Genomic DNA, 26,136 nt, shown 5'->3' with positions numbered 1-26,136 from the left:
CACGTTTGACATGCAATAGTAGTCTCTAAAATAGTACACAGGCTGGACTGTTTGACACACCTGTTCGTCACTTGAACTGGATTAGTTTACATATTTTCTGTTCTTGGGACAGACACGTGTTCGTAGAATATAAACTGTTAAACAATTCACAAACACAATCTTTTATAAACCGTGATAAGTCACTCTCCTCGTAAGCTCCAGGCGAGTGATTTGCATCGATGGCAAAATTCTTGAGCAACATCTTGACAAAAAGAAGTTTTGAATGTAAACAGTGGATAATCACTGAATCAGGCAGACTGGGGTTAAAGCATCTTCTACTCAGCAACCATCAGGAGTTGGACTGTTCGCATATTTATAGGTGGACAGTAAAAATCACTGCTTGGATGAAAGAAAGATGAGTTGGCCCCAAGGTCGATGGCACACCTTAGATATTCCAGATATATTAGTTGATTATTAATTATTTTCATTTTCTTTAAGTCATAGATTGTTCATTTATCTATTTACCGGTTCTGTTTCAGTACTCCTATTCATCCTAAAACTTGGGAGACAAGGAAATGTTCATTCCGGGTTCGTTTCAGAGAGTCTGATAAAGAAACGCGATGTTGTGAATCAGATCAAAACGTCGAAGGTACTCAGTCTTAAAAGAGAAAAAATGTCTAGCAGTGATGATAGATGTGTCGAACGTGAGGTCTCTTCAAAACATTGTCAAAACATCCCTCATCTGGAGGAACAAACGTCAGCATCTTCTTGTGAGAAGCCTTTCCAATGTGGGATGTGCTTAAAGTGCTTCTCTTACAAGTGGCGGATTAAGCAGCATATGAGGATCCACATTGGTGAACGACCATATCAGTGTGAGGTGTGCAGAAAGTGTTTTCTTGAGAAAAGATACTTGAAACAGCATATATTAATTCACAATGGAGATAAGAATTTCAAATGTGATGTTTGTTCAAAATCATTCTTACTAAATCAAGTCTTGAAACAACACATGTTGATTCACACAGGTATTAAGAATTTTAAATGTGAGGTATGTGCAAAATGTTTCTTACAAAATAGCGACTTGGAACGACACATGTTGGTTCACACTGGCGTTAAGAATTTCAAATGTGACGTATGTGCAAAATGTTTCTCACAAAATGCTGGCTTGAAACGACATATGTTGGCTCACACTGGTGTTAAGAATTTCAAATGTGAGGTATGTGCAAAATGTTTTTCAGAAAATAATAGCTTGAAGCAACATATGTTCGTTCACACAGGTGTTAAGAGTTTCAAATGTGAGGTATGTGCAAAGTGTTTCTCACGAAATACCAACTTGAAACAACATATGTTGGTTCACACTGGTGTTAAGAATTTCAAATGTGAAGTATGTGCAAAACGTTTGTCAAGCAATGGCAGATTGAAACAACATATGAACATCCACACTGGTGTTCAGAATTTTAAGTGTGATGTATGTGCAAAAACGTTCCCAAGCAATTACAGCTTGAAACGACATATGTTGATTAACACAGGTCTTAAGAATTTCAAATGCGATGTATGTGCAAAATGTTTCACACAAAATACCCACCTGAAACATCATATGAACACCCACACTGGTGATAAGAATTTCAAATGTGAGATATGTGCAAAATGTTTCTCATACAATAGCAGCTTGAAACACCATGGTTGTTCACAGAAGTAATAAACCTTTCAGGTGTGACGCGTGCACAGAATGTTTCTCTCACGGTTATCAGCTGAAAAGCCATTTGTTATTCATAGAAATTAGAAACGTTTAACACGTTGAAAATGCACAGACTGGTTTAACATAAATAGAGAATATTATATGAGTGTCCATGACAGACGATGTTTACGACACGAGTGCCTAAATTATCATATTTCCCGAGTGTCGTAAACATCGTCTGTCATGGACACGAATGTAATATTCTGTTTATTACCGTAGAACTGTCTTGCTAAATGAACATTCCAGTCATTGTTTACAAACTAACGTTTCCTTAACGGCGGAGTAATGTTTGTTAATTGATGTCTTGAAAACCAAATCACAACCTGTTCTAAAGTTACGTGATATTTATACGCCCATAAGTAAAGAGTACACATGTATCAACAGCTGTAAATTGTAAAGCATGTGTATACTAAAAAGCAAACAAATACACAGTAATTGAAATAATTAGTTTTGAATTTGAATGATGTCAGTATTCCAATGACGTCACTTTGCATCTCCTTACAATAACTATAAATTGGGTACATGATGTTTCCGTTTTAATAATGCTGGAAAAATTCCAGTGGAAAGTTGATATTGAATTTTTTTTGTTTTTTTTAAACATTATTAACGCACCTGAATGTGTTTGAAGAAAATCTTGTGATTAAAACATTGTACCTTTTACTAAATATGGCTTTCAACAGCCAATCTTTAAACGACAATGCCAGGAGGACATACGATTTAGTTATGACATACGAGGGAAATCGTACGATAAATATGACCCTCGTTATGCTGTACCTCGTAGGTAATAAAACACCATCTTGAAGTAATTCATGAGTTTCACATTAATTAGAGAGGTAAGTAGGTAGGTAGGTAACTAGTTTAACGTGCTCATATACCACTAGGGTTTCGAACACGCCCATCCCAAGTCCAACATCTGATAAGATCAAGGGCCTGACTTGGGATAGGAATTCCCTACACACAAAAGATAGTACTAAACAAACACTTTTGATAAAGAAGTGAACACCACGAGTCCTGTGATTGTTAATAAATGTGAGTGTTGGTTGTAACAGAAAAAATTGTTTCATCTGGGCAAAACATGTATGCAGTTTTATTTCATTTAGTACAACTGTCAAGTAGCCTTGTGCTTGAAACATGTAGTGGGTACCTGTACAAAAAAGTACTCGAAATTTGTGCGGAACTATGGTAGTCTTTGACATGTAATAGTAGTCTCTAAAATACTACACGGGCTGGTACTGTCTTTGACATGTAATAATAGTCTCTAAAATAGTACACGGGCTGGTACTGTCTTTATCTTTCACAAGAAATAGTAGTCTCTAAAATAGTACATGGGCTGGTACTGTCTTTGACATGTAATAGTAGTCTCTAAAACAGTACACGGGCTGGGACTGTCTTTGACATGTAATAGTAGTCTCTAAAATAGTACACGGGCTGGGACTGTCTTTGACATGTAATAGTAGTCTTCAAAACAGTACACGGGCTGGGACTGTCTTTGATATGTAATAATAGTCTTCAAAACAGTACACTGGCCGGCACTGTCTTTGACATATAACTGTAATCTACAAAATAGTACACGGGCTGGGACTGTCTTTGAGATGTAATAGTAGTCTCTAAAATAGTACACTGGCTGGTACTGTCTTTGACATGTAATAGTAGTCTCTAAAATAGGGCATGGGCTTGTACTGTCTTTGACATGTAATAGTAGTCTCTAAAATACTACACGGGCTGGTACTGTCTTTGACATGTAATAGTAGTCTCTAAAACAGTACACGGGCTGGGACTGTCTTTGACATGTAATAGTAGTCTCTAAAATAGTACACGGGCTGGGACTGTCTTTGACATGTAATAGTAGTCTCTAAAATAGTACACGGGCTGGGACTGTCTTTGACATGTAATAGTAGTCTCTAAAATAGTACAAGGGCTGGTACTGTCTTTGACATGTAATAGCAGTCTCTCAAATAGTACACGGGCTGGTACTGTCTTTGACATGTAATAGTAGTCTCTAAAATAGTACACGGGCTGGTACTGTCTTTGAGATGTAATAGTAGTCTCTAAAATAGTGCACGGTCTGGGAATGTCTTTGATATGTAATAGTAGTCTCGAAAATAGTACAAGGGCTGGAACTGTGTTTGACATGTAACAGTAGTGTCCAAAATCGTACACAGGCCGGTTCTGTCTTTGATATGTACTAGCTATCAACAAAATAGTACATGGGCTGGTACTTTCTTTGACATGTAATAGTAGTCTCTAAAATAGTACATGGGCTGGTACTGTCTTTGACATGTAATAGTAGTCTCTAAAATAGTACATGGGCTGCTACTGTCTTTGACATGTAATAGTAGTCTCTAAAATAGTACACGGCCTGGTACTGTCTTTGACATGTAATAGTAGTCTCTAAAATAGTACACGGGCTGGTACTGTCTTTAAAATGTAATAGTAGTCTCTAAAATAGTGCACGGGCTGGGAATGTCTTTGATGTGTAATAGTAGTCTCGAAAATAGTACACGGGCTGGAACTGTGTTTGACATGTAATAGTAGTGTCCAAAATCGTACACAGGCCGGTTCTGTCTTTGATATGTAATAGCTGTCTCCAAAATAGTACACGGGCTGGCACTGTCTTTGAGATGTAATAGTAGTCCCTAAAATAGTACATAGGCTGGGACTGTCTTTGATATGTAATAGTAGACTTCAAAATAGTACACGGGCTGGGACTGTCTTTGATATGTAATAGTAGTCTCTAAAATAGTACACGGGCTAGAACTGTCTTTGACATGTAATAGTAGTCTCTAAAATAGTACACGGGCTGGGACTGTCCTTGAGATGTAATAGTAGTCTCCAAAATAGTACACGGGATGGGACTGTCTTTGACATATAATGGTAATCTGTAAAATAGTACACGGGCTGGAACTGTCTTTGATATGTAATAGTAGTCTTCAAAATGGTACACGGGCTGGGACTGTCTTTGATGTGTAAAAGTAGTCTCGAAAATGGTACACGGTCTGCGACTGTCTTTGATATGTAATAGGTATCAACAAAATAGTACACAGGCTGGGAATGTCTTTGATATGTAATAGTAGTCTCGAAAATAGTACATGGGCTGGGACTGTCTTTGACATGTAATAGTAGTCACCATAATAGTAGACGGGTTGGAACTGTGTTTGATATCTAATAGTAGTCTCCAAAATGGTACACGGGCTGGGACTGTCTTTGACATGTAATAGTAGTCTTCAAATTAGTACACGGTCTGCGACTGTCTTTGATATGTAATAGCTCTCAACAAAATAGTACACAGGCTGGGACTGTCTTTGATATGTAATAGTAGTCTCCAAAATAGGACATGGGCTGGGACTGTCTTTGACATGTAATAGTAGCCTCCAAAATGGTATACGGTCTGCGACTGTCTTTGATATGTAATAGGTGTGAACAAAATAGTACACAGGCTGGGACTGCCTTTGACATGCAACCTAACAAACAAACACAAACAACAAAAACTACGAAACGAGCAACCTCCCTCAACAAATAAACGAACAAACAAGAACAACAATGGTAAAAAAAAATACTGAAACAAAACTCACCTACCCACCTTTTAAAAGTAACAAGAACAAAATAAAATAAAATAACCCTGGGAAAAAACCCGACAGCAACAACAAATACTCCTTCATTGTACAAAATGATTACGAGAGAAGAAAAAGTTTAAATTCCTTCTAACCAACACAATTAATCGCAGTCCGCACATTATCGTATTGGACTAGTCCAAACAACAGGCAGAATGTAACAGTAGACTCTAAAATAGTTCACGAGCTGGGTCTGTCTTTTATATGTAATAGCAGTCTCCAAAATAGTACACGGTCTGACACAGTCTTTGATATGTAATAGTAGTATGAAAATAGTACACGGGCTGGGAAATGCTTTGACATTTAATAGTAGTCTCGAAAATAGACGGACTGGGACCTTTTGACATGCAATAGTACTCTCCAAAATAGTACATGGGCTGGTCCTGTCTTTGGTATGTAATAGTTGTCTCCAAAATAGTACACGGGCTGGGACCTTTTGACATGCAATAGTAATCTCCAAAATAGTACATGGCCTGGGCTTGTCTTTGGTATGTAATAGTTGTCTCCAAAATAGTACACGGGCTGGGACCTTTTGACATGCAATAGTAACCTCCAAAATAGTACAGGGACTGGCACTAGTGCTGCAACGATAAAGCGGTATACCGGTATTCCGTGATGTTGCATCAGCTCGATACGATCCGCGATACAGTTTTGCATATCGCGATTTTTAGACGTTATTGTTTCCTTTGTATCTTATTTAACGGGAAATAGTAAGACAAACAGATCTCTCCCCCCCCCCCCCCCCCCCCCCCCCACTCCTCCCCTATGATTTTATTAATTATGTCACGAAATGGCAACAACGATGTTTTTTGTCCTAGATGTTATTGAAGTCGATATAGGTGGCCATCTAGTATGTGGAACCTTTGTCATTGCAATTCTGTTTTTATTATTTCTGTCTTAATAAAACGTCGGGAACATTTACTGGTAATTAAAGGTAGTTAACTTTGTTGTTCGGACTTTTAGAGACAGTAAAGGTCAAATTCTTCCAATCGGCAACTACTATTGTTTACATAAGATGAGACTTTAATAAAAAAAATTATGTGTCTGTCTGTCTGTCTTTCTGTCTGTCTGACTACGTTATACAATCGTTTAGTCTTACGTTATACAATCGTTTAGTTATACAATCGTGTTAGCTGCTTTTATGTTTTGATGTTTATCGATCCACGTTCATGATTAAAGATAAAAAACATACAAACACCACTATTGTATACGGTTGTTTGTATCGCAATATTTCGCAATTCGGTTTTGATCGTATCGTTGCGTGCCTACCTGGGACTGCCTTTGACATGTAATAGTAGTCTCTAAAATAGTACACGGACTGGGACTGTCTTTGACATGTAATAGTAGTCTCCAAAATAGTACAAGGGTTCGGACTGTCTTTGACGTGTAATAGTACACGGGCTGGGACGATATTTGATATGTAATAGTAGTCTCCAAAATAGTACACGGACTGGGACTGTCTTTGACATGTAATAGTAGTCTCCAAAATAGTACAAGGGTTCGGACTGTCTTTGACGTGTAATAGTACACGGGCTGGGACGGTATTTGATATGTAATAGTAGTCTCCAAAATAGTACACGGACTGGGACTGCCTTTGACATGTAATAGTAGTCTCCAAAATAGTAGAAGGGTTGGGACTCTTTGACTTGTAATAGTTGTCTCCAAATAGTGCACATGCTGAGACTGTCTTTGATATGTAATGGTAATCTCCAAAATAGTACATGGGCTGGGACTGTCTTTGACATATATAATAGTATGTCTCCAAAGTAGTACACGGGCTGGCACGTTTGACATGCAATAGTAGTCTCTAAAATAGTACACAGGCTGGACTGTTTGACACACCTGTTCGTCACTTGAACTGGATTAGTTTACATATTTTCTGTTCTTGGGACAGACACGTGTTCGTAGAATATAAACTGTTAAACAATTCACAAACACAATCTTTTATAAACCGTGATAAGTCACTCTCCTCGTAAGCTCCAGGCGAGTGATTTGCATCGATGGCAAAATTCTTGAGCAACATCTTGACAAAAAGAAGTTTTGAATGTAAACAGTGGATAATCACTGAATCAGGCAGACTGGGGTTAAAGCATCTTCTACTCAGCAACCATCAGGAGTTGGACTGTTCGCATATTTATAGGTGGACAGTAAAAATCACTGCTTGGATGAAAGAAAGATGAGTTGGCCCCAAGGTCGATGGCACACCTTAGATATTCCAGATATATTAGTTGATTATTAATTATTTTCATTTTCTTTAAGTCATAGATTGTTCATTTATCTATTTACCGGTTCTGTTTCAGTACTCCTATTCATCCTAAAACTTGGGAGACAAGGAAATGTTCATTCCGGGTTCGTTTCAGAGAGTCTGATAAAGAAACGCGATGTTGTGAATCAGATCAAAACGTCGAAGGTACTCAGTCTTAAAAGAGAAAAAATGTCTAGCAGTGATGATAGATGTGTCGAACGTGAGGTCTCTTCAAAACATTGTCAAAACATCCCTCATCTGGAGGAACAAACGTCAGCATCTTCTTGTGAGAAGCCTTTCCAATGTGGGATGTGCTTAAAGTGCTTCTCTTACAAGTGGCGGATTAAGCAGCATATGAGGATCCACATTGGTGAACGACCATATCAGTGTGAGGTGTGCAGAAAGTGTTTTCTTGAGAAAAGATACTTGAAACAGCATATATTAATTCACAATGGAGATAAGAATTTCAAATGTGATGTTTGTTCAAAATCATTCTTACTAAATCAAGTCTTGAAACAACACATGTTGATTCACACAGGTATTAAGAATTTTAAATGTGAGGTATGTGCAAAATGTTTCTTACAAAATAGCGACTTGGAACGACACATGTTGGTTCACACTGGCGTTAAGAATTTCAAATGTGACGTATGTGCAAAATGTTTCTCAAAATGCTGGCTTGAAACGACATATGTTGGCTCACACTGGTGTTAAGAATTTCAAATGTGAGGTATGTGCAAAATGTTTTTCAGAAAATAATAGCTTGAAGCAACATATGTTCGTTCACACAGGTGTTAAGAGTTTCAAATGTGAGGTATGTGCAAAGTGTTTCTCACGAAATACCAACTTGAAACAACATATGTTGGTTCACACTGGTGTTAAGAATTTCAAATGTGAAGTATGTGCAAAACGTTTGTCAAGCAATGGCAGATTGAAACAACATATGAACATCCACACTGGTGTTCAGAATTTTAAGTGTGATGTATGTGCAAAAACGTTCCCAAGCAATTACAGCTTGAAACGACATATGTTGATTAACACAGGTCTTAAGAATTTCAAATGCGATGTATGTGCAAAATGTTTCACACAAAATACCCACCTGAAACATCATATGAACACCCACACTGGTGATAAGAATTTCAAATGTGAGATATGTGCAAAATGTTTCTCATACAATAGCAGCTTGAAACACCATGGTTGTTCACAGAAGTAATAAACCTTTCAGGTGTGACGCGTGCACAGAATGTTTCTCTCACGGTTATCAGCTGAAAAGCCATTTGTTATTCATAGAAATTAGAAACGTTTAACACGTTGAAAATGCACAGACTGGTTTAACATAAATAGAGAATATTATATGAGTGTCCATGACAGACGATGTTTACGACACGAGTGCCTAAATTATCATATTTCCCGAGTGTCGTAAACATCGTCTGTCATGGACACGAATGTAATATTCTGTTTATTACCGTAGAACTGTCTTGCTAAATGAACATTCCAGTCATTGTTTACAAACTAACGTTTCCTTAACGGCGGAGTAATGTTTGTTAATTGATGTCTTGAAAACCAAATCACAACCTGTTCTAAAGTTACGTGATATTTATACGCCCATAAGTAAAGAGTACACATGTATCAACAGCTGTAAATTGTAAAGCATGTGTATACTAAAAAGCAAACAAATACACAGTAATTGAAATAATTAGTTTTGAATTTGAATGATGTCAGTATTCCAATGACGTCACTTTGCATCTCCTTACAATAACTATAAATTGGGTACATGATGTTTCCGTTTTAATAATGCTGGAAAAATTCCAGTGGAAAGTTGATATTGAATTTTTTTTGTTTTTTTTAAACATTATTAACGCACCTGAATGTGTTTGAAGAAAATCTTGTGATTAAAACATTGTACCTTTTACTAAATATGGCTTTCAACAGCCAATCTTTAAACGACAATGCCAGGAGGACATACGATTTAGTTATGACATACGAGGGAAATCGTACGATAAATATGACCCTCGTTATGCTGTACCTCGTAGGTAATAAAACACCATCTTGAAGTAATTCATGAGTTTCACATTAATTAGAGAGGTAAGTAGGTAGGTAGGTAACTAGTTTAACGTGCTCATATACCACTAGGGTTTCGAACACGCCCATCCCAAGTCCAACATCTGATAAGATCAAGGGCCTGACTTGGGATAGGAATTCCCTACACACAAAAGATAGTACTAAACAAACACTTTTGATAAAGAAGTGAACACCACGAGTCCTGTGATTGTTAATAAATGTGAGTGTTGGTTGTAACAGAAAAAATTGTTTCATCTGGGCAAAACATGTATGCAGTTTTATTTCATTTAGTACAACTGTCAAGTAGCCTTGTGCTTGAAACATGTAGTGGGTACCTGTACAAAAAAGTACTCGAAATTTGTGCGGAACTATGGTAGTCATAGACGCTACCCGTTATCTCTGAAATGAGCAGGTTGACCCCCATTTTTTTCTGATTCACTTTAAGGGTGAGGAATGGTAGTATTTATATTCGTGGCGTTTATGTCGATTCATATTATGGTGTAGATAGAAGTGTCATCCGCATACGTTACTATTGTCATCTATGGGATTTACTTTCGTTGTATACACCTTAAAGATAATTTTGGAATTTTGATTTTTAATCTAAAATATTAAATAAACATATGAAATTAAATTTTGATTTGCACCTAAACATCTATATGCATAAATGTATACTACATTAAATTAACAATTTAATAATAATAATATAAAAATGTGGCACAATGTTTGATGGGCCGATCGAAATTATTTATTTAGTAAAATGTAATTCATTCTACTCAATTAAATTTAGGCCCCAATGAGATTAGGCGGAAAGGTTGGACAGGCCCCACAGGAAATGTTATTTAAATGATTTAGAAAGAATTTCCGTTCGTATTTGGAACATTGGTGTGACCAAATGGGGGCTTGTAGGGGGATGCGGAGGTCAGATCTTAATCTAAATCTAAAGCCGAAGCGCCTACACCATATGGGCCCAACAACCACCGATCTTCCGACATCCCTTCAACCCCCATACCCACCATGTCCAATCGCAGTTCAGTCCCATGTTGGCAATTTTAATTGTATACATTGGAAGTTAGCAGAAATTCCAATGTTAGTGTCACTAGGAGAGTGACACTTAAAGTTAGTATATCTTTCCAACGTTGGTGTCACTACTAGAGTGACACTGAAAAATCCAGCGTTAAATTTAGTGGAGGGCAAGGGAGAGTCACAGGAAGTTTCACATGTCAAACACCGCCTTGGAGAGGAAAACGCATCCGGACGATCCACGAAGAAACAAAGGTGACCCCTCCGGTAACCCCTAGAACATACAAGATTAAGTAATCCATTTAGACGTAATCACAACTTTAATCTACAAACCCTAAGGCAATAAACCAGGTAATGTTAACCAGGCTACTACCAGAGGTACGGACCAGACATCTGCCCTGTTAAATTATATGATGTTTGTTTTTTTAAATTAAGAATGTAAAATAATATTTAAAATACTGATAAGAAATTCACAAAATATTTTAAAAGAGAGCGCATCGTAAACCTATTAAATTAATAAAAGCATATGACATGGGAGCAACACTCATCCGAGTGGTTTAACATACAACACCATCTTGAAGAGCCTCCTGTCTCTTCAAATTAAATAGAGAGGTGTGTAGCTCAGTAGAAGTGTAAAGGGTCATGGGATCAACACTCGTCAAACTGATTTAACATACAACACCATCTTGAAGTTCCTCCTGTCTGTTCAGATTAATTAGAGAGGTCTGTAGCTCAGTAGAAGTGTAATGGGTCATGAGATCAGCCTCCTGTCTGTTCAGATTAATTAGAGAGGTGTGTAGCTCAGTAGAAGGGTCATGGGATCAACACTCGTCAAACTGATTTAACATACAACACCATCTTGAAGTTCCTCCTGTCTGTTCAAATTAATTAGAGAGGTGTGTAGCTCAGTAGAAGTGTAATGGGTCATGAGATCAGCCTCCTGTCTGTTCAGATTAATTAGAGAGGTGTGTAGCTCAGTAGAAGTGTGATGGGTCATGAGATCAGCACTCGTCAGACTGGTTTAACATACAACACTTCAGACCTATTTCAGGTTTTATCACTCACTCTAGGCCAGCTTTTCTGTAACTTTCATCAATATCGACAATAACCAAGAAATCAAAATAACGTGGCTATGATCGGCTAAACTACATTGTTTGACTGGAAGATTCAAGATGGCTGCTACTCATAGGCTATTATATTGGGAAGAAAGGTACGTCTGATTTAATAATGGAATTAACATATTTTAATTACGGTTATATAGTATTGGACATATAGTTATGGACCACACATATAATGAGAGACGTAACCTGCTACGGCTACGCAATGGACCACTCTTTCGGATTAACTGCAATGAATATGTTATGCAGTGTACCAGATAAGATAAAAAAAACCCCAAACACGGCCATTGTTACACCAGTTGTGTAGCACTGTATGGCAGGAAGGAAGGAAATGTTTTATTTAACGATGCACTCAACACATTTTATTTACGGTTATATATCGTCGACATATGGCTAAGGACCACACATATATTTGAGCGAGGAAACCCACTGTCGCCACTTCGTGGGCTACTCTTTTCGATTAGCAGCAAGGGATCTTTTATATGCACCATCCCAGAGACGGGATAGCACATACCACGTCCTTTGATGTACCAGTCGTGATGCACTGGCTGGAGTGAGAAATAGCCCAAATGGGCCCACTGACGGGTATCGATCACAAATCGACAGCGCATCAAGTGAGCAGTTTACCAATGGGCTACGTCTCGCCCCCAAGATATTTGAAGTCATCTATCACCTGTTGGCTTAGCCACATCAGCCATTTGCTTGAATCCTGGTCAGTGTCAAAATTCAGCAATGTCAACAGGTAGCAAGGTACACGTGCGTGTATGCCTGTGTGTGTCTGCGTGTGTATGTATTTCCGTTTATGGTGTGTGTCTGTGTCTTTATCAAATTATGTTGAAGGATAATATGAAATACCCCTTGCTGCTAAACAAAGAGTTGTCCCAGAAACGGAACTAGGCCACGTGGCAGTATAAATATGTCGATGTATATTTTAGGGATTAAACAGAAATTTAAATCTTGAAATGTGATGCACACGAAATAATTTACTCATAGTACCAACTAAATGTTATTTGATGTTGATAACATTTTCAAATGTGACGTGTCTTCAACACAGTGCGAGCTTAAACACAGTTCATGCTGGTTATAACATTTTCAAATGTAATGTGTCTATAAAATGTCATAGATATGGTACGAGCTGAAACAGGTTATGTTGGTTATAACAGTAACATTTTCAAATGTGATGTGTCTGCCAAATGATTTTAGACACAGTATAACTTTAGACAAAATACTAGTCTATGCAGGTTGTAAGATTTTCAAGTGTGATGTGTCTGCAAATGATTTTAAGAAATCTACACGTTTAGACAAAATACTAGTTTATGATTTTAAACTGTAAGTTTAGACATAATACTAGTTTATGTTGGTTGCAAGATTTTCAAGTGTGATGTGTCTACCACAGCTTTCACACACACTGGCTGATTAAACTAAAAAAAAATTGCTGTTAATAAGATTAATAAATGTGATTTGTCTACCAGGTTAAACTATTTTAATGTCATTTCATACGTGAGGTGTCGATGTGTCCACCAACTATTTTTGTATTTGTCAAGCATGTTTTCTGCTGTTTATAATGTGTAGGCTCTGTGTGTATCGAAATTATATATCAATAAACAATTGGTTTAAATATTTTCAGTGTTTGTGTTTTATTTTGATACCAGTTTAGAAGTTTGAGCAATTTTAATAAAGTTTTCTTCTGAAGAAATAACAAACATTTCAAGTCATGACAAAAGGTCGTGGTGACATTTTTAGATTCGCTATGACGTTTGACAGCTGAGCTTTTCTAATAGCTATTTGTCCGGCCTCCATCCATCAACTTCATTTGAAGTATAGGATTTTTTCAAAACCTGGTTAACTCCCCTTGCCGCCAGCTGGCGCTCTGTGTATGGAGCCATTTCCGGCAAGTATTTTTGAGATACAAACAATGGCAGTGTATGGCAACACCTTTACGCGATTGGCGGGTAATAAAAATAAAAGTGGGCGGGAGGTAGTGCAAAGGTAAAGTGCTCGCCTGATGTACGTTCGGTCTGGGATCGATCCCCGTAGGTGAGCATAAATTAATTTGCGTGACTATCACTTTCGTTGCAAATCGAAAGTGGTGAAATTATTTTCCTAAATAATAGTTTATCAATTTGTAATCCTTTATCAGCCATCAACACCATTTATATGTATATGCTATTATGTGCAATATTTTAAAGAACCGATTTAAGTCACTAACATAAATTTAAACCACTGTAAATAAAATAATTTATTTATTAAAGTAATTATGATATGAGAAACGGAATTTTTATACCAACTTTCGAAATTCTCGCCATTAATTTTAAGATAGTTTCTTTAATAGCGAACACAGAACCTTAAACTTTCATACATATTGCCATTATAAACACGACTGATTGATGCTGAAAATAAAATAAATTGCAACAAAAAGAAGATTAATAAGCATAAATCATTTTAAGTCTAGATTTTTGTGCCATATTTCACTAAATACAGTTATGGGCCAAATGTTTTCAGTGTGACAGTTGTAAACCAAAAGTATAAATGTAATGCATAAAGATGGCAATTTGGTACATTTACAACTTGGAAATCAAATACAAGTGTATATATATATATATATATATATATATATATATATATATATATATATATATATATATATATATATATATATATATATATATATATATATATATATATATATATATATATATATATATATATAGATGTATTATATATATTATATAATATATACATATATATATATATATATTAAATAAAGATATGCAATTTGTTCACATATGAATATTTATAGTCCACATTTATTTACCTATAATTACCAAATTAATTTTCACCGACAGCCCATTAGGACTCCATACCAATGTATCTTGATCTTGTTGGTTTGTTAACATCGTAAAACAAAACAGTTTCAAAACGTGAATTGATACGTTAGTTAACAGTAATGTTTATCTTCAGTCAGTATATTGTCATAAAAATTAAAATGCTAATACTTTGGCAGGAACAACATATGTATGATGGCCAGAATGAATGATGGTTAATTAATTTTAAAGGTAATGTCCGCTATTAAAGCATAATAAAATTGCACTTTCCATACTTTCTGTATGCCATATTAATAATACTCTACACCAAATAGTGGTTACCAACCCTGGGTTTCTGCCAGAAGGTACGGAGGGTAAAATGACATGTATGTACCCACAAATCTCAAAAAATAATGTACATATTTCGTTTTAATTTTTAGATAGATCATAGTCAGAGAATTGTTGGTTAAATACAATGTTCAATACAAAAACCCATAACAAACCGATATATACGCATTTCAAGTTTGAATATGTTTAGTTTTTATTACGTACCCTCCAATTATTTTCTGAAAGAAAGCCTGCCACCTTTGGCAGGGGTTAAAACAATTGGTCATCTAATTTTCAACTGTTACCATAAAATAATTTAATTAATCACTTTTGGCATCTAGCAATTTAAAGCAAAAATTACAATAGTTACGACTGGAAATAAGCATATATTATTTTGTTTTGTTTTACCTGTAATATATTTTAACCTGGACTTCCTTCTTCCTTTATGAATGATTAAATAAAATAGCACTGGATATATCATCATTAGTTTTGTTTTATTCCAATATATAATAACAAATGTGGTTTAATGTCAGTATGTGAAACTACCTGAAAGAGTCTTGTTTGAATTCATTATTACACAATCCTAAAGATAAAACGAACTGGCACCTACCCTTAGCCTGAACATGTTATCTACATTTGTACACCGCAAGGCTCAATGGGTAGGTGTAAACCACTTGCACTGACCAGTGATCCATAATTGCTTCAACAAAGGCCATGGTTTGTACTATCCTGCCTGTGGGAAGTGCAAATAAAAGATTCCTTGCTGCTAATCGGAAAGAGTAGCCCATGCAGTGGCGACAGCGGGGTTCCTCTCAAAATCTCTGTTGTCCTTAACCATATGTCTGTTGCCATATAACCGTAAATAAAATGTGTTCAGTGCGTCGTTAAATAAAAGATTTCTTTCTTTCTTTCTACATTTGTACAGGCCTGTAGGAACAATATTTAAAGTTAAAGTGTGTGTGTGTGGTGGTGGTGGTGGTGGTATGTGTGCGTGTGCGTGGTGGTGGTGGTGTGTGTGTGTGTGTGTGTGTGCGTGTGTACTATTTCCAGTGAGGGATACAAGCTACAGTTTCATCTTTATATCATATTTATTTATGTAGAGTTGGGAAAATTCGAAACATACATTTTCGTCCTCAAGTGTGGGAGAGGGAACAAGCAAATTTGCAAAATTGGCCTCTGGAATATACATTGACGTCTCACGTTTACATCGATGCTGAACAAGATCTATGATGAAATATTATAACATTACATTTTTCTATGTGTTTTTTTGTTGTTTTTAATTAGGTCCGTTTGCTTCAGTTTACACTAAAACAGTCAGAAAAAAATATGTTTAAATTTTATTGTTGTATGCTACTATTAGACCTATGCGTATCTCAGTTTTTCAAATAATAGAAACCCAGATATAATTAGAATCAAACTGACAAATCATGGACTTAATAAGAAAAAATGGAGAAAAAAAGAAAAGACAATCCAAAACAAATAATCCTTCAGTCTACAACATGAACAAGAGAGACGAAGAAGAGCAAAGTCCATCCAACCGAGACAATTAATCGGTGTCCGCATATTGTTGTACTCGACTTGTCTGAAAAACAGGCCGGAATAAACTTCCTCTTGACCGTTTCCTGTGTGACAACGTGATTGTTGTTCGGTGAGTTTATTCAGTTTATTTGATCAAATTTCCGCGTTTTTTATTTACAAATTTACAAATAATGAACAAATCTATCTTCAGGTTCACGTAAGTAACATATTTTTCTTTTAGACGTTGCATATTCTTAGCCCACAAACATTCAGTTTATTTTCGGCGAATTCACATCGTCAATATTTGACACTCGAAATAAAACACGGGTTCGGACTCTTATTGTTGTGACATTTCGGTTCGTTCAGTGAAATTAATAAATATTTTACATTAATAATAAACATGTCTTGAACTAAAAATAATTTAAACATGAGAAACGTTTATTATATAGCCTCTTATTAGAATATTAAAAAATAGGCAGAGTTACGTCCCCTAACCACTTCCACCTATGCTTTAAAAATAATTTGTGATAACTGACCATGTGTTAAATATAGGAGATGAATCTAGCGAGCTGTTACACACCCTGATTATTTTAGTTTTCTTGCATGGAAATGTTTTATTTTTTTGTTTTAAAAGCTGCAATCTCGCCTCACGTTAATTGTCATAATTTCATTTAAACATACAGACACACCTACAGTTTTAATAAATTGTGTGTGACCGTTGTAATAGTAAAGTTTGTTTTTATTTAACGACGCCACTGGAGCACATTGATTTTTTATCTTATCATCGGCTATTGGACGTCAAACATATGGTCATTCTGACACTGTGTTTTAGAGCAGGGTGCAATTTTGTTTTTTAATTTTGATTAGCAGTTTTTCCTACTGGGTGGAGAATTGATTAGCAACTATTGGAATTTGATTAGCACTTTAATAAAATGAGTAAACATGAATAAAACACATTCTTTTCAATAAAATTGCATATTTCTTATACATGTATCTGTATTGTGGGCTGCTTACCCCAAAATAAAACAAGTACAGAACAGTACACGTGAAGGGTCATCACTGTCACTTGTTTACAAGGCTGTATCCTCCGGAGGTCAAGAGGGGGGGGGGGGGCAGTTGCCTACCCCCACCCCCACCCCACCCCCCACACACACACCCAGAGAATCTCACTGGTTTTTTTTTTGGCTATATAGAAAATAGCATAGAAATGTCAGGGTTTAATTTTTATAGTACAACATATTTCTGAATAATATTTGTCAATGGTTATGCTAAGCAGCTTGGTCATCTAACTTGTTCAAAGTGATTTTTTAGTCTTTCCTGAGTTGATTTGTATGTCTGATCCAAAGTGCGATTGAAGCCCGAGAAAAATTCCTCATTTGGCTGATCATTCCAACGTATTCGGTGTTCATTTTTGTTATGAAAATTGACAATTCTTAAACGATGTATATACGTATTTTACCGGAACATTATTTGCCGAGGCAATTCGAAATTAAAAACGCCAAGCTGTTAATTAGTCGATAATACCGTAGGGCCTATGTATACGCAAAATTTTTCGCGGCTAAAATAATTCGCGATCAAGTTTTCATTTTATATTTTCACGGTAGTTTTTGCCAATAATAAAATAAAAACGACCAATATCAACTGAACTCCTTTCAATGAAAGTTTCACGTACGATATAATTATACTCGAGACATTCTCGACATGCGGTCCGTGTGCTGTTAGTCTTGTCCGCATGTAGGCCTATGTCTGATAATACATGATGCAGAAAACTTGTAAAATCACAAACTAGACCAAATACTATTTATTAGTAGTATTCATAGGTAGCATCCAGGTTTACAAATAACGAAAGCCACAAGTATGTATCGAATATAAGAATAATCAGTGTAAAAACAACAAACTGAAATCTCGTAGTCACGAGATACCAGATGTTCAGCCAGCCGTTTGTCGCTAATGTTTGCCAGACTGTTTTTTACGCAACAAGTTAAACCGAACGACCACTTCGACAACCGGTCAAAATAATTATCAGACATTTTGACTACTGGCTATCGCTGAACGCAGATCATGCAAAGCACCGGGTGTCACTTGTAGTATAAAACCACGTGGCAGGTAATTTGACGATGAAAATAAAGTGCATGCGATGCGCTATGTGTTTTGTATCTATAGGCATTATTCAAAGCTAAATCGGAAATAAGTTAACGCGTAATTAAATTCGCGGAGCTATCAGCATGTTCGCAATTTTCGCGGTATATTTAATTCGTGAACAAAATATATTTGCGTGCACGGTAGGCTACAAGTTCAGTGTACACGGTCATAGCTGCTTGCAAATTAGGTTACCACGATGACGTAGCAACTAGTACTTTACGTCAAACACCCTCCGCGTATTCCGACAGTATTTTCTAATTGAAATACTAACACACGCGAGAAGGTTGTACACTGAGATAAATTTTTAAAATGTTTATCATTGGCGAATCAGTTACATGTACCTTGGCTGCGATCACGGAAAATCGACACCCCTAAGTGCGTTCTTCTCCCGCGATCTCAATTCAAAGATCAATTTGGTTACAAAAAACATGCATCGCAAACTGCTAGTCATTGTTACAATATTGCATCGTGATCGCAAGATTTTGCATCGCTTTTTGCGATGCGAACCCGGTAATTTTGCAGCCTGTAGAGGAAACCCGCTGTCGCTACATAGGCTACTCTTTTTACGACAGGCCGCAAGGGATCTTTTACTTGCGCTTCCCACAGACAGGATAGCACAAACCATAGCCTTTGTTGAACCAGTTATGGATCACTGGTCGGTGCAAGTGGTTTACACCTACCCATTGAGCCTTGCGGAGCACTCACTCAGGGTTTGGAGTCGATATCTGGATTGAAAATCCCATGCCTCGACTGGGATCCGAACCCAGTACCTACCAGCCTGTAGACCGATGGCCTGCCACGACGCCACCGAGGCCGGTCCGTTGTAATAGATAATAGAAACATGTTTATAATGCGTCCCACGGGGAACGCATTTTTTACTATGGAATTTACAAGTTATTTATTTCTGAGCCGCTTGTTTTCTAAATTACACACTAAAATAGTATATTTTAGTTGTTTCAAAAAAACTTTTATTTCTATTTTTATGTCAAACCAAACTTAAATTATTTACAAAAATAACAAAACAAAATTTGTGTAGGATGGGACGGACTATATGTAATATTCCTATCAGAACAGTCACCTACCCCACGTGCTATATTATGTTTTTTTGTTGTTGTTGTTGTTTGGGTTGTTGTTGTTGTTGTTTTTTTTTTTTTGGGGGGGGGGGCGAGTCAGTGTATTTCTGGGGACGCATGACCCGACCCCTCTCCTAAAAACAACACTAGCCAGTCTAGACTTCCTCTACTTAATTTCCTGCACATGCGCCTGTTTGACTAAATATTCCGTTTGTTGTAAATAGATTAGGCCTATATACATTGCATTATAAAGTATAAATTTTGCTGTAATAACAGCTAAATATATAGTTTAACTTAATAACATCTACCTATAGTAATAGTACTTGTTTTGTTTACATCAAAATATCTGTGCAGGGGTCGAATTTTACGCTATTCCGCAAATAGTAAATTTCGAAACGGAATAGTAAAACAATTCTTCCAATATTCCGTCATAAAAGTGAAAGTAAAGCACAGAATACCGAAAATCGCCTGAGACTATTGCCCTTACCCTTAAGTTTTTCTTGAGCTACATTTTTCTGCAGAACAAATCCTCGCGCTACTAAGACCTTTCTCATGCACTTACCGGTACAAAATAAACGTCTTGTTGATCGATACTAATGTTTGGATTGAGTTCGTTTGTAATGCATAGACTGATATATAAACGATTGTTCGTTACGCAATGTTGTACAGGGCGACGAAGCACAGTCAGGAATACTACATTAATAATTGAAGGGATAGTACATTTTTAGAGGCAATAGTGTTTTTTTAAATTCACTATTCCTTTGGGATAGTGGTAAAAAAATTAAATTTCAACCACTGATAAATAATAAATGCTTCACGCAAGTTATTACAAAGTGTGGAAAAGAACACAATTATTTTACATCAATATTCGCTGATTTTCTCTTTTTTTGCCGGCAACTGATCCAGGTAGGTACCGACCTCGGCGGTGTAGTGGTTAAGCCATCGGACTTAAGGCTGGTAGGTACTAGGCTCGGCTCCCACCCAGAGCTAGTTATAATGATTCATTTGGGTAAGCTTTCCACATTTGTTCAATGCACATTTCATGTCTCAGTGACTTCGTCCAAGTACATTTTTAGAACTCAATTCGTACATTATAAATCGTAGATGACTCTCATTGAAATAAGTCCTAACTTTATAGTAATAAAACTATATAATCTAATCATATAGAGGTGTACTCAGAGCCGTACCTAGGATTCTGTTGTGTGCGGAAGGTTGGTGTGTCTGGGGGGGGGGGGGGGGGGGGGGGGGTCGAAGAATTTCTGATGAGGAACAACAATGGAATATGCAAGACACTATGTAGTCCGGGTGCATGCCCCCAGTGAATTTTGACATATACAGGCTCTGAAATACCATTTTGCAGCCATATCAGGGAGGTTACATACTTAAAACGAAAATATCAATCACCAGTAACTTTCGATTATTTTATACAGAATAAAAAATCAAAACAAATTGGGGGGGGGGGGGGGGAGGGCGGGAGGAGAATTAACTGCCCCTCCCTAATTGTCCACGTTACCTACGGCCCTGATACTGTATATATAGAAATATAAAAACAATTTCCACTGTCAGTACTAATGTTTCTCTGATGCTACATTCCATACAACTACAAACGATTCGTCCACGTTCGGGTTTTCTACTGTCAGTACTACTGTTTTTCTGATGCTACATTCCATACAACTACAAACGATTCGTCCACGTTCGGGGTTTTTTCTACTTATGTTTCCTCCACGTACATTTTCCAATAATTCAGTCTCCCTGATTCTGAACGTCTCTAGTGTCAAAACTCCTACAAAGCATTAGGACATGGCCACAAACACCCTGGATTTACAGACAATGGTGTTCTACACAGGCTGGGACTGTCTTTGATATGTAATAGTAGTCTCCAAAATAGTACACAGGCTGGGACTGTATTTGATATGTAATAGTAGTCTCCAAAATAGTACACGGGCTGGGACTGTCTTTGATATGTAATAGTAGTCTCCAAAATAGTACACGGGCTGGGACTGTCTTTGATATGTAATAGTAGTCTCCAAAATAGTACACGGGCTGGGACTGTCTTTGATATGTAATAGTAGTCTCGAAAATAGTACACGGGCTGGGACTGTCTTTGATATGTAATAGTAGTCTCGAAAATAGTACACGGGCTCGGACTGTCTTTGATATGTAATAGTAGTCTCGAAAATAGTACACGGGCTCGGACTGTCTTTGATATGTAATACTAGTCTCGAAAATAGTACACGGGCTCGGACTGTCTTTGATATGTAATAGTAGTCTCCAAAATAGTACACGGGCTGGGACTGTCTTTGATATGTAATACTGGTCTCCAACATAGTACACGGGCTGGGACTGTCTTTGATATGTAACAGTGGTCTCCAAAATAGTACACGGGCTGGGACTGTCTTTGATATGTAACAGTGGTCTCCAAAATAGTACACCGGCTGGGACTGCCTTTGATATGTAACAGTGGTCTCCAAAATAGTACACGGGCTGGGACTGCCTTTGATATGTAGCAGTGGTCTCCAATCTAGTACACGGGCTGGGACTGCCTTTGATATGTAACAGTGGTCTCCAATCTAGTACACGGGCTGGGACTGCCTTTGATATGTAACAGTGGTCTCCAAACTAGTACACGGGCTGGGACTGTCTTTGATATGTAACAGTGGTCTCCAAACTAGTACACGGGCTGGGACTGTCTTTGATATGTAACAGTGGTCTCCAAACTAGTACACGGGCTGGGACTGCCTTTGATATGTAACAGTGGTCTCCAAACTAGTACACGGGCTGGGACTGCCTTTGATATGTAACAGTGGTCTCCAATCTAGTACACGGGCTGGGACTGTCTTTGTACACGGGCTGGGACTGCCTTTGATATGTAACAGTGGTCTGCAATCTAGTACACGGGCTGGGACTGTCTTTGATATGTAATAGTGATCTCCAAACTAGTACACGGGCTGGGACTGTCTTTGATATGTAATAGTGATCTCCAAACTAGTACACGGGCTGGGACTGTCTTTGATATGTAATAGTAGTCTCCAAAACAGTACATGGGCTGGGACTGTCTTTGACATATATGATAATAGTATCCAAAATAGTACACGGGCTGGGACTGTTTGACACACCTGTTAGTCACCGGGACATATATCATAATAGTATCCAAAATAGTACACGGGCTGGGACTGTCTTTGATGTGTAATAGTAGTCTCCAAAACAGTACACGGGCTGGGACTGTCTTTGACATATATGATAATAGTATCCAAAATAGTACACGGGCTGGCACTGTCTTTGATATATAATAGTAGTCTCCGAAATAGTGCACAGGCTTGGGCTGTTTGACACACCTGTTAGTCACCGGGACTGGATTATATTACATCGTTTTGGTTCTGGGGATGGACAGGTTTTTTCGTAGAATATAAACTGTTATACAATTCACAAACACAATCCTTTCCTTTTGAAAATATCAGGCAAGTGATAAATCATTGAATGAGGCTGGCTGGGGTTAAAACAGTTTGTACTCAAAAACCAGCGGGAGTCGCACTGTTGGCATATTTATAGTTGGACGATAAAAATGGCTGCTTGGATGAAAGTAATTTGAGCTGGTGCAATGGCACACGTTAGGTCTTCCAGACATATTCGCTGATTTTTAACTAAAAACAAAACGAAATAAACACCCCAATATCTTCTTACTATACAAAGAAATGAAAAATATTAACAGGGAAAAAAAGAGCCTCTAGTGTCGTAACAAGACCAAATTTCTTTGCATTTTGTTGAAGTCATAGACTGTTGCATTTATCCATTTACTGGTTCTCTTTCAGTTCTTTTGTTCATCCTAAAAGTTGGCAGACAAGTAAATGTTCATTCCGGGTTGGTTTCAGAGAGGCCGATAAAGAAACAAGATATTGTGAATCAGATCAAAACGTTGAAGGTACTCTGTCTTAAAGCAAAGAAAATGTCTAGCAGTGGTGATAGATGTGTCGAATGTGAGGTCTCTTCAAAACATTGTCAAAACATCCCTCATCTGGAAGAACAAACGTCAACACATTCTTGTGAGAAACCTTTCCAATGTGGGATGTGTTTAAAGTGTTTCTCTTACAAGTGGCGAATTAAGCAGCATATGAGGATCCACACTGGTGAACGGCCATATCAGTGTGAGGTGTGCACAAAGTGTTTTCTTGAGAAAAGATACTTGAAAAAGCATATATTAATTCACAATGGAGTTAAGAATTTCAAATGCGATGTGTGTTCAAAATTATTCTTATTAAATACAATTTTGAAACAACATATGTTAGTTCACACAGGTGTTAGGAATTTCAAATGTGAGGTATGTGCAAAATGTTTCTCACAAAATTCCCACTTGAAACAACACATGTTGGTTCACACTGGTGTTACAAATTTCAAATGTGAGGTATGTGCAAAATGTTTCTCACAAAATTCCCACTTGAAACGACATATGTTCGTTCACACTGGTTTTAAGAATTTCAAATGTGAGGTATGTGCAAAATATTTCTCACAAAATACTGACTTGAAACGACACATGTTGGTTCACACTGGTGTTAAAAATTTCAAATGTGAAGTATGTGCAAAATGTTTCTCACAAAATACCCACTTGAAACAACATATATTGGTTCACACTGGTGTCAAGAATTTCAAATGCGAGGTATGTGCAAAACGTTTCTCACAAAATAACCAATTGAAACAACATATATTGGTTCACACTGGTGTTAAGAATTTCAAATGTGAGGTATTTGTAAAATGTTTCTAAGTACCATCTTGAAACAACATATATTGGTTCACACTTGTGTTAAGAATTTCAAATGTAAGGTATGTGGAAAATGTTTCTCAAGGAATACAGACTTGAAACAACGTATGAAGATTCACACTGGTGATAAGAATTTCAAATGTGAAACAATATGGAACTGAAACAACATATTTTAGTTCACACTATTGTTAAGAGTTAAATGTGATGCATGTGCTAAATGTTTCTCATACAATAGCAGCTTGAATCATCGTGTCTTTGTTCACACAGGTAATAAACAGTTCAATGCGTGCCCAAAATGTGTGACATGTGAGCAAAATCTTTCTGTCGCGGTTATCAGATGAAACGCCATGTGTTAATCCATGCAAATGAGAAACTTTTAACACGTTGAAAATGCACAGACTGGATGATGGGATCAACAATTGTCAAACTGATTTAACCAATCTAATTAAAATTGGCTCCAGTATTACATGTGGATCTAACACCAGCCAGTTGGAGCTCATGTCCACCAATCAAAACCTTACTTGCAGAATCCTGCCAGTTATTTAAAACTAATTTGAAAACATTCCGAATTATCATGAGGGTATACGACATGTTTCGTGTGAATTACGAATGCCTTAAAACATGGTTTATTTTATAACATAAATAATTTGTAATGTAAAACTGAAGACTGATTTAGTTTGGGTTTTTTTATAAATAAATAAATAATTTTTAATTTAAAATTGAAGACTGATAACCCACCCCGTACGTATTGGTATGGTTCGCTGTACTGCGGCAACTAAAATAGACTCGCCCGATATTTTGAGAATGTATATGCTCCCAAATAACGTTATAAAAGGCGAAGTGTGATTGGTCAATATTTAAATTATTATTTACAGACGAAATGTTACCTGGACATTGGGGACTACGCAGTGTTGTTATCAATCCGATTAAAATTAGTTCTACTGGTCTAAATAAGGCATTCGTAATTCACATGAAACATAGTATACACTCAGGATAATTCGGAATGTTTTCAAATTATTTTTAAATCACTGGCAGGATTCTGCAAGTAAGGTTTTGATTGGTGGACATGAGCTCCAACTGGATGGTGTTAGATCCACATGTAATAGTGGAGCTAATTTTAATTAGATTGTGATTTAACAAACAACACCAATTTGAAGTGCCCGATGTCTGTTCATACTAATTAGAGTGGTGTATAGCTCAGTAGAAGTGTGATGGGTCATGGGGTCAACACTCTTCAAACTGGTTTAACATACAACACAATCTTGAAGTGCCTCCTGTCTGTTCATATTAATTAGAGATGTGTGTAGCTCAGTAGACGTGTGATGGGTGATGGGATCAACCTCCTGTCTGATCATATTAGTTAGAGAGGTGTGTAGCTCAGTAGTAGTGTGATGGGTCATGAGATCAGCCTCCTCTCTGATCATATTAATTAGAGAGGTGTGTAGCTCAGTAGTAGTGTGATGTGTGATGGGATCAACACTCGTCAAACTGATTTAACATACAACACCATCTTAAAGTGCCTCCTATCTGTTCGTATTAATTAGAGAGGTGTGTTGCTCAGTAGTAGTGTGATGGGTCATGGGATCAACACTTGTCAAACCTATTTCATGTTTAATCACAGTAGGCCAGCCTTCCGGTAACTGTCAATGATATGAATAAGGACGAATATAAAATGGTTGGATATGGTTCTTTATTTACTGTGGGTTTTATGGCTTTGAATGGCTAAAATACATGGCTGCTGCTCATAAGTGTA

General features: G+C 37.0%; 2 protein-coding genes across 2 annotated transcripts; both read left to right on the top strand.

The window, feature by feature from the left end:
• Positions 1 to 551: 551 nt before the first annotated feature.
• On the top strand, positions 552 to 1,859 carry LOC121373602 (gastrula zinc finger protein xLCGF3.1-like). The gene has a single exon (XM_041500296.1). The coding sequence runs from the start codon at positions 653 to 655 to the stop codon at positions 1,673 to 1,675; it is 1,023 nt and encodes a 340-aa protein (XP_041356230.1). The 5' UTR covers positions 552 to 652; the 3' UTR covers positions 1,676 to 1,859.
• A 6,387-nt stretch (positions 1,860 to 8,246) lies between these two features.
• On the top strand, positions 8,247 to 24,671 carry LOC121373486 (zinc finger protein 665-like). Its single transcript, XM_041500156.1, has 2 exons — positions 8,247 to 8,763; positions 23,440 to 24,671. The coding sequence occupies exons 1-2, from the start codon at positions 8,259 to 8,261 to the stop codon at positions 24,384 to 24,386; spliced, it is 1,452 nt and encodes a 483-aa protein (XP_041356090.1). The 5' UTR covers positions 8,247 to 8,258; the 3' UTR covers positions 24,387 to 24,671.
• The last annotated feature ends 1,465 nt before the right edge of the window (positions 24,672 to 26,136 follow it).

The sequence above is a fragment of the Gigantopelta aegis genome, chromosome 5 (assembly GCF_016097555.1).
Source record: "Gigantopelta aegis isolate Gae_Host chromosome 5, Gae_host_genome, whole genome shotgun sequence".
Taxonomy (NCBI): Eukaryota; Metazoa; Mollusca; class Gastropoda; order Neomphalida; family Peltospiridae; genus Gigantopelta; species Gigantopelta aegis.
Note: the sequence above shows the minus strand (reverse complement) of the source record. Positions and strands in the feature narration are given on the sequence as shown.